General features: G+C 36.3%; 1 protein-coding gene across 1 annotated transcript in view; it reads left to right on the top strand.

The window, feature by feature from the left end:
* Positions 1-13,718, top strand: part of LOC129360130 (protocadherin-15-like) — a 151,921-nt gene that overhangs the window by 79,614 nt on the left and 58,589 nt on the right. Inside the window, exons 15-19 of the mRNA XM_055030243.1 lie at positions 3,144-3,293; positions 5,066-5,259; positions 6,131-6,263; positions 6,495-6,574; positions 9,585-9,678. Of these exons, the coding sequence (XP_054886218.1) occupies positions 3,144-3,293; positions 5,066-5,259; positions 6,131-6,263; positions 6,495-6,574; positions 9,585-9,678 (651 nt within the window). The remainder of the gene's footprint in view (positions 1-3,143; positions 3,294-5,065; positions 5,260-6,130; positions 6,264-6,494; positions 6,575-9,584; positions 9,679-13,718) is intronic.

A 13,718-nucleotide genomic window follows, 5' to 3' on the forward strand; every position in this document is an offset into this window, starting at 1 on the left:
AAGTCATCTACTATGTTCTTAGCAGCATTTCACTGAGAAATAATTCCTAACATGACCTCAGTAGATGTGCAGTTCCACCAGGTGCTTGTTAATGGCTGCTGTCAGTGGTCTGAACGAGCCGAGTGGAAGAGGGGTTGCTCTGTGATGCGGAGGCTCAACTGGAGATTGCAGATCCGAGAAGGAATTCTGTGGAAAAGGTGGCACTTGATTAGAGAAAATGTTTATGTACTCAGATTAGCTGCAAAGGGAGATTAAATTATTGCTCAAACATGCATTAAAGAATCATACCATCATAACATAATATGTAGCTCAAAAATGCACACATAACACCCTCATTCCATATTCCAGAATTAGGTTACTGTGTTATGGTTTTCTCATGTTAAGCACTTTGAACTGCTTTGTTGCTGAAATGCGTCTCTGACAGTAAATGAGCTGCATCCTTTCCTTGGACTAGTAAGCTCAAATTTTGTATAGAAACTGAAGGAGTTTGTGTTGTGTGTGTGCAAGGTTGACCTTTTTCTCACTGTGCTGTGGTCAGGTTTGTATTTTCAATAGACTGCTATATGTGGTTTATTGTATTCGAAGCCCGAGTGACTAATAAGTGACTGGCAAGTGCTCAGGCCCTGTCTGCCAGTGATAATTATTGACATTGTAAGTTGACTGCTGAACTTTGCAATTAAAACTTGCATTTTTAGAAGGACAATGTTATATGTGAAGAGCAACATAAAATGCGTTTGTGTTCGATAAATGTTCCTCAAAGGCATTCATGTCTTTTGCTGACACACAAACTGGAAAATGAAAGCAGCTTATTTGAAGAGCTGACAGATGTTGATATATTCAAATAAATTCCATTAAAAGTCAAAAACTACCAAATGTAAGAGTTATGGGCTAGGCAGCTAACTGCGGCTACATAAGCAGCATCAGAACATTGGCTTTTTTTTTGAATGAAAAAAAACAAAAACAGTACTTTTGGTTTTGGTGCATATATATTAAGCGATTTGTATACAGATAGACAATTACAACAGTACAGTGAGAAAAGATAATTGACTCAGAATAAATTAATATCCAAAATCATAAAGTTCACAGTCATTTTTGTTTCAAGCTCGCCATCTTCAGATCCAGATGAGGAATATATATATATATATATATATATATATATATATATATATATATATATATATATATATATATATATATATATATATATATATATATTGCGCAATATCAAACTTAAGTGTAGCTACATTCTGATCAATTTCATTTTAACTTCACTGCCTCAAAATCCTTGTAAACGTGTCAAAACATGCACAAAATTCAGCAACGAGTTACCTTCTCAGAGAGAGAAGGGCATACTTAGCCACAATCAGCTGTACCAAAATCCAGGTGATTGTCCAGTTAAACCGTGCCAATAATTCTAATAAAACAATGCTCCAATGAGCAATCGAGCAAAGGTTTCACATATAAAAGCAATAGTGCTATCAAATAAACTCACCAGGCAATCAAATCAATGAATTCAAAGATTTTGGTGCGTTTGTGAAGAAGACGCCAACAGCAAGCCACAATCACAGGGGAACAGCTGAGAATGTTTAAACTGCAGCTTTAAATAAGCTGGCAGAGTTTGGGACAACACTGGAAGTGGGCCCGCACAAATAAAAGTCTTTGACTAATTGCGGGTTACACGAAGATATGGAATTACTGTGAACATTTTCACTATGGTGTATTCATGACACTTGGTTGTCATAAATAGGTCACAGTTCAAACAAAGGCTGTTCTTGTGTGAAAGATTTAAATGTTTTGACACTCAAGACATTGGGAATATCACATGGCAAAACTTGTTTTTATTAAAATATTTCAGGTAGAATAGGCAGGCATAACTAGTGCAAGAAGTTTGTTTACATACTGTTTGGTGTCGCAAGTGTAGTTTGTCTTTGCATTCTTAACAAGCCGTATTGGTATATTGTACTTTCACATTTCTGAAACAATTCCCAGAATCAATACGCTTCTATTGTAATCCATGCTCCTATCTGTCTAGGCTCTGTAATACTGTAACGAGCAGGTATAGCATTCAGTGTGTGTTGTTCTGCTTTCACACAAGTACTTCTCAAAGCTATATTAATCAACGTAGCAGAGACACATACTGAATGGGTTGTTGAAAATCTGAGTTTTTTAATTATAATTTTTGGGGCAAAATGTATCTATTATGGCATTTTTTTTCAATGCAAATAATTAGATATCTTATTAAGAACAATATCTTCACTTGAAGCAAAATTGTCAAAGTAGAAAAAAAAAGCTTAAGTGGTTGTGCTCTCAAACGCTGAATAGAAGGTTTATGAAGGTCTTGTTACAAAGTCTGTTCAATAAAAAGAAGCTTTGCCATTTAAGAATATGAAGTTGTTACAGTAAAGATATTGATGTTAAGATGAAAAAATTAAGCCATAATTGACTTATCTGATGCCATTATGATTCAAGAGCGATTTTAAAATTTCTATTGTAAAGGTTAAATCGAGCTTCTACATCCACCCTGCTGAAAACGTGCGCAATGATTTTTACATAAACAGTACAGAGTTATGCAAATCTCAGTAGGCTTTATTTAAGACCAAACAAGGCTATCAAAAGTGAAAAGGATAGTTGTATGATGAACAGAAGTATATCTTTACTACACACATTTTCCCCCTGCAACAAAAAGCTATTAATATACTGTACATTTTAAGCTTACCTTGTCAGTTTGGGAAGAGATTGTCTGCATTGAGATATTTGTTGTTAGTGTTCCTGACACAGCTATAGGTTCAATCCTCTCTGTTTTCTGCTCTTGATGTGTTGTTCTGCTTAGTCTGTTTCCTTGCTCCTTTCAGAAAAGCTGGAGATCAGACCTGCCACAAACAAGTAAACATAGATTTCTCGGTTTGAAAAACATCCTTCAGGCAAACTTACTGGCAGCAATCGCCTTTGAAGATATTTCTTTTACTCTCACAAAGTGAAAAATAAACATATACAGAGGAGTTTCTTAAATACAGTGACATGCCAGAACCATACATCTTTGAAGCTTGAATAAAAAAAAAAAAGAAAATCTGATTCCTTTGCAAAAGTGTTCTTTGTGTATAGGTCTTCAGTTTTCTAAGTGTTTCTCTTTTTTGTGTTTTCAGATGGTGGCATCAGATGGTGTCCAACAAAGTAGTCCAGTAACCGTCAACATCCTGGTTATTGATGCCAATGACAATACGCCCACGTTTGCTCAGGTCTCCTACAATGTTGAAGTCTTTACAGACATGCAGCCAGGGGAGACGGTGCTACAGGTAATCAATCCAGAGCGATCATTCTCTTCCATTTTGCCTTCTGTTTCTTTTTTTTTTTTCCATTTACCACTGAGACATTGGACTTTGTCCCCATCACACAGAATCTCTCTTTCAAATGCTTTTTCATGCTCAGTAAGAATAACCACAACAGTCTTAGCCATTGTGTTGACAGGCAAAGCCCAGGAGCATATCCCTTTGTCTTATCTGCCGTCATAACAGACATGGAAGAGAAAATGTTTTTTTTCTCTGGCATCAGTAAGTCATAGCAGAACGATTTTGTGATAGCAATTTATCAACCCCTCTTACAGCATACAACAGGATTTGGAAATAAAGCAGGATTGCTTTTCCATTACTTAAATCATTTTTGGATTGCTCAATGGATTTGGGTCATTGTTTTGATTTAATTACTACACTGACTTTAAAGGTTTTCATGTCTTTATTTTTATTTCTGTCAAACATATACAAAGACAATCAAACATGGATAGATAGTATCCATGCCACTTGAACTTTTCTCAGACTTTTTCAAACATCAGTGTATTTTAACATGAAGTATGTGATCGATCAACAGAAAGTAGTTCATATGAGGGAAGCAGAGCACAAATAAAAGTGCAATAGAGTGCCCTATCTTGAGTTTCAAGATGCTGTTTGTTCAATAACCTTTTCCAGTAACATTAGAGGCCTTTGCAGAACATCTGTATTTATTTATACAGATGGAGTCTATTTACCAGCTCTGACTGGTTTGATCAATTTAAGGGAACTGGTTACAAATGCAACCCAAAGTTTTCAGATTTTTATTTGTAAAAAATAGAAGACCATGTGTCATTTTACTTTTACCTTATAAATATGCACTGCTTAATCTTGGTCTATCTCATAAGGTTGCAATTATATAAAAAGAGGTTTTAGTGTTTTAGCGTAGAAACTTGTGAAAAGATTCCAAAATTATGGTGGCTTTTGCAAGTCAGAGTACACAAATACAAGTGTGTGTACGCTTTTATAAACCATCTATACAAAGTGCATTTTGCTTGAGCATATTTTTTTCTTTTTCTTCTTCTTTAGTTGATCTGTTCATACAGCACAGCCTCTCCAAAACAAAATAAAAGAATAAGACACAGAAAAGGTCAAGTTTAATCTTTATTTTTTTAAGCAGCCAGTTCACCCTGCCTGAAATGAGGCCAGAGGTTACAGAGTGTCTGCTCTGACCGCTTAACCGATTTTATAAGCTGTTTATGTGAGCTGAAGTCCCCACTGAGCGTACTGAAGCTTATTTGATGCTACAACTTTTACTCCAGTGTCAGTGTCATGGAAAAAGGAGGTCGTGAAAGCTTAGATTAAAGTTTCAAAGCTTTAAAGATACGAGGTCAGCTGCAGCATGAAGGCTAATAATTACAAACAGCAGAATGTCCTTAATGCATTTGGAGTTTGAAGGTTGGAGAAATGTTTGAATTCACTTATTACCTTGAAAAAAATAATATTTAATCTATTTCTTTACAAATCGTGAAGTGGAATGTAAACATTAATTTGTAGTTTTTACCAGTAGAATACACAGCTCTTAACTTTTACATATATGTTGCATGTCCATGAAAAAGAATTATGTTGCACAGAAACAAGCATCACAAACCTCTGTGAAAAAAATAGATTTGCTGTTTGACTGTTTCATAAGTAATGTTAGCTGTAATCCCCTCCGGTTAAAAATACAAACTGCAGAACAGAAAGCAGACAGATTGTGCTGATAATGTGTTATCATACTATTTTTTCTTGTTCTGTTTTCTCAGTTAACTGCAGTGGATGCTGATGAGGGGCTGAATGGCCTGGTAACGTATGAGATTCTGGTTGGAGCCCAGGGAGATTTTGTTATTAATAATCGCTCTGGACGCATCACTGTGGCGCCTGGTGTCGTCTTATCTGTAGGACGATCTTATGCACTGACGGTCAGAGCCTCTGATAATGCACCTGATACCCAGAAAAGGTACATGCATACAATATCTTTGTCATATAACAATGATGAAATATGAACTTTATTTTGTTATTAATCATATGGGTCATTAACACATTAAAAATGGGCAATTTTTCTTTCAATTTTTTTGTTTGTTGGTTTCAGTTTGTTTTACACTGTGATAGAGTAGTCATCTATGATTACTGTTTACTAAGTTGTTTTTAACATGCAATATGCTATTCAACGTTTACTCTTGAAGTTTTGGTTATCACATTGAAATACTTTTCTGAGTAGAGGTTTTGGCAGAATGTAAGAGCTGCTTTGGAGATGATTCAGCAATATGAGCATCCATCAATCCTGCTTGTCAGAAATTGTTACTTTTGCCAGCATTGTTTTTGGGATTAAGCAGTATTACCAGACCAGAAAGGAGACATATAGTTGTATCAGAGTGATAATACGATTAATAATGATAAAAGAACAGATTTTAAGTTGTTCTTCTCATGAAACTTACTCTTAATTTTAGCTCATATTTCATTTGCCTGTTTAATTGAGTGGTATTTCTTAATTACTTGTTTTGCTTTTGCACAGACTACATAGTATTAGCTAGTGACCATATAGTATTAACTTGTGATGTGAATTACATTTTTTTTTGTTTTGTCTGGCATGTATTTAATCAGTTGTAGTGTTCACTGTTTCAAGAAGTGTTTGTGATCTCGCTAGAAGATGAACTGTAAGTGAAAGCTTCGAGGGAAAAGGTCTGTCTGATAAGAGCTCTGCCTTTGAGTGAACTAACTTTCAAATTTTCTCTGAGATGTGGGGAAGTGTTGGAAATTAACTTAATCAGTTAGGGAAAAAAATGTTCAAACAGAAACTGATACCATCGTTGGGCACTTCTGTCATCCAGGAGCTCAATCACTACAGTCTATGTTGAGGTTTTACCACCCAACAACCAGAGTCCTCCCCGCTTCCCCCTTCTCACCTATAACCTGGAGATTAGCGAGGCCATGAGGATTGGAGCTATTCTTCTCAATCTGCAAGTAAGTCGCAAATTAAAATCCCCAGTCTATGATGCACATTCCTGCAACATAAGATGAAGAAGTGTCCAAATTTTGCTACAGTTTGTTCAGTAGACTTCATGTTTTGCTTTCATATGATAGTATAATATCAATATTTATGTTATGTTCATGCATCCTATCTTTCTCCCTGCCATGATCTTCTGTAGGTTGATAGCATTATCTGGTTCTGGTGTCATTTTATTCTTCTTCCAGGCAACAGACAGAGAAAATGATCCAATCACATATCAAATTGTGAGCGGAGATTCCCAAAATGTCTTCAACCTCTCCCGAACGTGAGTGTAAAAATTTTTCCCTCGGCTTTCTCAACTTGTTCGCAAGTTAAGTTATAGCTTAATCTAGTCTTTAAAAAATGTTATATATGCTTTTCTGAAAAAAGTGTGGATGCATATATGGTGAATGATGAAAGAATCCTATTCACAATCAAAGATGAAATATTCCACGGCATTTTAACATATTGTTTCTTTTCATTTTGTTTCTTTGAAAAACAACATGCAACATACAAAGACGACTTGTGGTTCCTGTGGTTTTAAAAAAGCCTAATTTCATGATGCATGCCTTGTTGATGCTTTCAAGTACAAAGATCTGAGAACAAAATAGAAATATGATTCAGAGAAATATTTTCTTTTTTGCTTCTGATAAAAGACAGTATCACAGGAAATAAAGTCAGGTAAATTTAGTCAGTTTTAGAATCTAGTTAATGATACCACAAGCCAATACAGAAGATCTTGTTTTTGGGGAAGAAATTCATTTAGTCAGATTTAAAATATGCTTAAGTATAGTATATCTACTAAAAGATAAATATATGTTTATTGCAGAAAAAGTTTTGTCACAGATTTATTATTCTAAGACACTGAAGATGAAACTATGCCTTTCAACTTAGGAATCTCATAAAATGCTGAAGTGTAATTTTACTACATACCTTTCCTTAATACATAGCCATTCCTCTGACCTTACACCAACCTCACACTCAGTGTATTAAGGGGGAAAAATTGTTTTATTTATTTCTGTTCTCACAAGGTTTGTGACACGCTCAGTGGAAGCAGCTGTCCACGGCTCTAAGGCAAAATGTGTCATTGGACCTTCGTAGACCATTCCAGATAAAGACAGAGAGGGTGCTTACGAACAGGTCACAGCTGTGCCTCGATATCTCACCTCCTGTAGAAGATCTTCCCCTGCAGCTAATCTGAAAACACACATCACTACATGGATGAATGTACACTTTCTGACAACACATCTTGCTGCTGTTTTAACTGCCCTGTGTACATTTGTACACAATTTCAATTTTTATCTAATTTCTTTTATAGGAACACAAAAACTTAAACAGGAATATATGACATGATCTCATTGCTATTATTTACAACAGAAAAAGACTATTATTCTGTTCGAGTACTTAATTGCTGCAGTTAAAATTTTATATCTAATGTTTTTATTGGTATTTAGATTTTAATGCCTAGACAAACAGAGTACAAGAACAAAGCTAAAGCTACATTTACACAAGGCCCTCTGTCAGGAAACTCCTGGTATTTTTGGATGACCAACAAGACACCTTGATTCTGCTGTAGTAGTCATGCCTGGGCACTGTATGACGTTCTTTTAGCAGATGTCAAAATGTGCTTTTGACTCTTAGCTTCCACCTAATTTAAAACAACCTTCCTCCATCTCCACTTATCGACATTGTATTCAACTGAACAGGTTATGTCGCACAGAAACCACAATGCTATTCGCCACTGATTTTGACATATGTCTATGCATGCTTCTGGTAATAGATAATGAGACTAAATACAGCAATACACACTTCTAAAATTCAATCACAATTTTATGATTTATGAAAATTTGCTTGTTGTTCTCTTAAATATATGACATTGTCTTCTGCTGAATGTGAAAACTGAGACTTAGTCAGTCTGAAATTGAGTTTCAGTTTTGTAACTTGCTTGTCTTGTCTCAAGTAAAGCATTTTTGCCACTGGGAATTCGCACCTTCTGCATCAAGTTCAATGTAGCATAGAGAGACATAATCTGAGCAGAATGAAAGATCAACTTTTAGTGTGACTGAGGAGGATAGCCTCCGGACCACACTGCCGATGCCCCAGACAATGCTGTTAATAGTGTCCCATACATCTGACAACATCTTTTCATTTATGGCGGCTGGGCAGAGAAGGCGGGATGTTATCACACATGATTAGTGAACCTCTCAGACTCATTCCATTGAGTGTAGTGCAACTATCCAGCTTCAGTCAGGAATAAACTCCCCAGGTTGGCTTTTCTGCATTAATCATTTTGCCTGCTGCCATTATCACCCATCAAGATAATCGTTATCAAGATAATTTATAGGATATTTCCACTGAGCTCAAAGGAAGCGCAAGGGTCTACCCTTCTTTTCGTATATTAATGCTAGTCTGTAAAATTAATGTACCAGTTTCATTGTGTTTTTGCAAAGCTCTTTTTGCCCTCTTAAGTCAAGGATCATTGAGTGTGGGGAATTTAAAACAGTTCTCTCCTTCTAACCTTGTGGCATCTGTTTAGAGGAATAGATAACATTGACAGAATTTCAGTAATTTCCCTGTCAGAGTTTAAAATGAGGCACTGCAGTATAATGGTCAGGGTCTGCAGAGGAATGGAGTGGTCAGGTTTTGGTTGGACTGCCTCGCCACAGGAGCTTTAAATCAGAAATGGGAAGGAGCGGGGGACAGTGGGGAATTGCTACAGGCATTAATTTAGCACCGAGTTCAGATGCATTCATCTTTCTTTCCGCTTTTCCTTCTGGCAGAGGCTCTCTTGAGTGCAGGAACAAAATTGTTGTCTCTGAGTTTGTGTGTGGCATGATTTGCCCTTGTGTGTTTTGTGTGCAAAGAGAGATAATTCAACCTCATTCATAGGACTCCATCTACACATTTAACTTGGAATGCCAGGGCCAAACTTTGTGGCACGAACGAGCAGGAGGGTCCACTTTGTCTGCGAAAGTCCTTAGAAAGAAAATGGACATCTTTCTATCTGTTGTCCATTTGCTTTGGCCCTGAAGCATTGCTACCCGAAGGGAAAGACTAAGAGGTCCTTCTTGTTCTTTACCCACCACCAATCAAAGACCATGCTTTATAAATCTTGATTTAAATACAATGTTTTGAATTCTCCTCTTCTTGACTCTTTGATAATGTATCAAAGGTAAAATATGTAATGAAGTTCTGAAAATGAATAAGCTTCTCATGTTTTACAATAAAGCAATTGAATGAAAAAGTAGATTCTTAACGTGCTGTTCTGTAATATCTGCTCTGTCCTCTATCAACAGGATTGGCCTTTTACTTCTGGGCAAGCCTCTGGACAGAGAGATCACAGACCAGTACCGTCTGATTGTCATTGCTTCAGACGGTAACCCTGGAGGGGTGAGGCGCAATTCTTTTCACTTATCAACTGGATTGCTTTAGAGAGCTGCTCTCTTAGGAGACACAAAGATTAATAAAAGTGCTTGGGTCGGGATTTTTGTCCAAGAGATTAAAGTTTGTGATTTTTGTTAAAATGCATTTTGTTGCATGAACTGTCAGAAGAAACCAAATTAGAGTGGAGGTTAAATAACAACAGTCTGCTTATTTACCCTATTTTGTTTAATTTATGGAAACCCTAGTCCTCGACTTGGAGGTAACATGTTCGAGTCCCGACCTGATGACTTTTGGTGCATGTCCTCCCGGTCTTTCACAACCCACATTCCTATGTGGGTTGCATATATGTATATAAAACTATTAGAATTTGTACTATCTTAAATGTAATGGACAGAGAAATGGAAAAGAAAGAAGAAAACAACGGTAGAAAGTTGGGGTAAAAATTTCGAGGGAAAAGGAACTAGAAGAGAAATAAGCATAAAGAGAATACAAGTTAAGACCCTAGTAGTCTGCCTCTACACCTGCAGAGAGAAGGGAAAAGAAACAAGATTGAAAAACCATGGCAACAACCAACACATTAACGCTACTGAAATGTACACCATACAATTTAATACAAGATATACTCGGTGGCAACCGCTGCTCAACTTGTGAATGTATCTGGAAAAACACCTGAATTTAAACACCTGTAGGTGTGTGAGGTTGTGCGTGTGTTTGTGTATAGAGGGTTCAACGGTGGCTGTATGGGTCCACACAGAATCGCAGGGCTGACATTAGGAAGAGAAGAGCCACAGACATGCCTCCAGAGCCTTGGTGCCCATTCACCACGGTCCACTTTTCTTGCATTAACGTTTTAAATTCCCAGTTACACATAATTGTTACTATGACTAGATGCAGGTGTGTGTCACCAGTGGTACTTGTACCACCATTTGAGTTCAAAAGGTCTGCTTTTGAAGTGAAAAGTCTGATTTTGTCACTGCAATACAATTGTGCTAGATTTCTATTTTCCATGCTGTATTCATTCAGAGTATAAGATGAGTCTAGTCAATGTATTCAAATTAGAGACACATGACCCACCAAGTTTCTTGACTTTACATCAGTAGATTTCCTGTTAATTGTTAGAGCTTAATACTGGCAGGCAGATGACGACAGACATTAAACCACTGAGAATGATAGAGCTAAAAAGTTTTTTTTTTTTTTTTTTATTTCTCAGGGTACACTTTGTAACATTTTCTTCATTATTTAACATTTTTGTATGTGTTAGATTGTTTTTTATGCCTATCTGCGTACCAGACTTCAGATTTTGTTTTTCACTAGTTCATACCTTTTGTCATGCATGGATTAGTTCATTTTATTTGAATTCCCTATTTCTTTTAAATTATCCTAGTCAATGTCGTACGTCGTATTATTTTTTCATAATGTTATCATGAATCATTTTTAAAAAAGAAACATAATAAAAAATTGAATATTCACTTAACCATAGCCATAATGTATAAATTACAGCATACAATTTGCACAAAGTTGAGGCCTGCTCATTTAATAATAATAACAAGTAGGCTCTTAACAGGACACCTCAGCCTTGAGAAAGAAAAGACATCAACAAACATTGATGCTGGCTGTGGTTTGTCCCTCTGAGAGCTGATAATAACGTAAACTTTCTTAATTTAATTAGACTTCACCTCAATTGGCTCACTTTTGAGCAGCTGTCTTCATTCCAGGCAAAGGTGAAAGGCACTTTCCCTTTTAAGATGCAGTGTATGATGGGCAATGAACATTAGCTGATGAGCTGTCACAAGAGTGATGTTGATTGCTGCCCCCTCACCTGCAAACTCGTAACTTATTGGCAGGCACAGTGCATCAAACTCCATGTTCCTGCGTTTATGTGATACGTCACAGAGTGAGAGCGGCACAGTAGGACAGCGCCTTGGTAAGAGTGAAAATAGGAGGTAATTGAGGTCCATGTAGGTTGAGGCGTCAATTCCCAGTGTGAATTTACAGTCTAAATGTTGTGTGTACAGCTATATAAAGAATATTTTTTTTCTGTTGCACGAAATTTTTCTCAGAGTGTATTAACGTTTGATTTGTGTAGGTTCTATGTCACAGCTAGAGAGTAATCCTGTTACAACAGCAAGAAAATTAAATGAGAGAGGAGAAAAGGCTTGTGGGAGTGTGGAGGTGAGGAACTCATTCAGTGCTGCCATTTTGGCCAGAAACACAAAAAGGATCAGAAGTGCAATGTTATATTTTTTTAGACTTTAAGGACCTATGTTTTGATTTATATACTTTTTTGTGCAAATAGACTTTGCTATGTTTAGGTGCCATGAGGAGGTCAAAAGAGAATTATATTTCTTAACATCTCAGAACTTAATTTTTATGCAAGCACCATTGCTTCTTCAAAGTAAAGGGTGATGGATCTGAATTCTGATATTTGGTAGCCATTACAGGAGTTTTCGCCTCATATCAAAAATCAGCAGCTGTAATCTTCACTAAGCTGTTTCCTTGCTCTCTGAAAGTTTAAATAATTGATGCCCCTGATGCAGGTGGTGCGCAGAAGGCAACGATCAAAAGTTCATTGAATACTTTCATGCAGTTTGCCTTATTTGTGTTGTAAATATAAAGTGTAGATCAATGACGAGAATTTTTTTTATCAGATATAGAAAAAACTGCAATACACTGATAAGAGATCATATTCTGCAAATGTTCTTTTTATTCTGACCATTTATTAGCTGTTCCAATACTTACTCCTACCTCAATCTATAAACGCATCAACACGTGATGTAGTTTCATGTGCTTTTCTGAGTATATTTTTTGATGCATAAATTCTTATTCTCTTATGTTAAGTTAGATTTAAAACTATGGATTCTATCAAAAGGCTCACTGCACATTTGTTTGTGTTATAGTTCTCACAAATTGGAATGTTAGACCACAAAGAAAAAAACAGAAGGAGAAGCGTGAGATGAGTGCATCTCTAGTAAAAGATTTTGATAACCCACCCTGTCGCCTTTTGCTCTGCACATTATTGATTTGTTAAAAAAGAAAACTTTCCCGTGACTGGGGATGCGACAAAACTCTTAACTCAGATTATATTTGTTTTCATATGAGAATTTCCTTTACAAAGGAAAACAACTACCCAAACTGAACTGGTTCCATATAAAAGTACTTCAAACCAGACTTAAATATTGAGTTTCACAAAACTACACCAATATCTTTTTTGAGGAATTGTATATACTCACTAACAAATATATTTAAATGATTTTCTGACCACTCCTGTGTCAATAAAATTAAGAGAACTCATGCTTTGGAACAAACAAAACAACCAAAACTATAAACCTTTATGCGGGTGCAGAAATGAAAGAAGAAAGCAAGCGTTTGTTTGTGATATTTTTCTTTTCTATCAGCTAGTTTTGAACAAAACAAATTGTCCTCCTCTTTCAACAGATTTCAAAATTTGTATTCTCCTCAGACTTTAGTGAAAACTACCAAGCTCACTTAGATCCCAAAAATTCACCTTGGCAAGTTGGATCGCTCCTGGCGAGAGTGAGTACTAGACTTCTAATAGTCTGATCGTATCAGTCGTTGCTAAACTTTTCTGGTCAAGATTATCTCTTAAAAGCGAATATATCAGCAACCACCTAACTGTCAGACAGCTGTTTTAGAAGATTAGACATCCAAGAGCCTCATATATCTAAAGTTAAATCAAAAGTTTCATCTCATTAACCAGATTCAAGTCCAATGGGTTGTGATGATTTTGCTCTGTCATAGGAAAGTCAAACCACAGTTGGGAGTTGACCTTAATTTGCCAAATGCTCTCTTTGAAATGAAAAAATGATTTGATCTTATTACAACAACAGTGTCCTGCATTCATTCACATTGTCTTTTCCTTTGGAAATGAAGACACTCTTGTAAACAACCTCAACATTCCCTTGGTGTGTCTTTTATAGATGTTACAGTGCCAATGATAATTAACAACAAAGAAAAACAATAACAAAGGATTCCCCAACGATAGTGTGGGAATCCTATGTGACAATTGTCCCGTTTTGCAGGAAAGC

The sequence above is a fragment of the Poeciliopsis prolifica genome, unplaced genomic scaffold, assembly GCF_027474105.1.
Source record: "Poeciliopsis prolifica strain line A6 unplaced genomic scaffold, Auburn_PproV2 SCAFFOLD005, whole genome shotgun sequence".
NCBI lineage: Eukaryota > Metazoa > Chordata > Actinopteri > Cyprinodontiformes > Poeciliidae > Poeciliopsis > Poeciliopsis prolifica.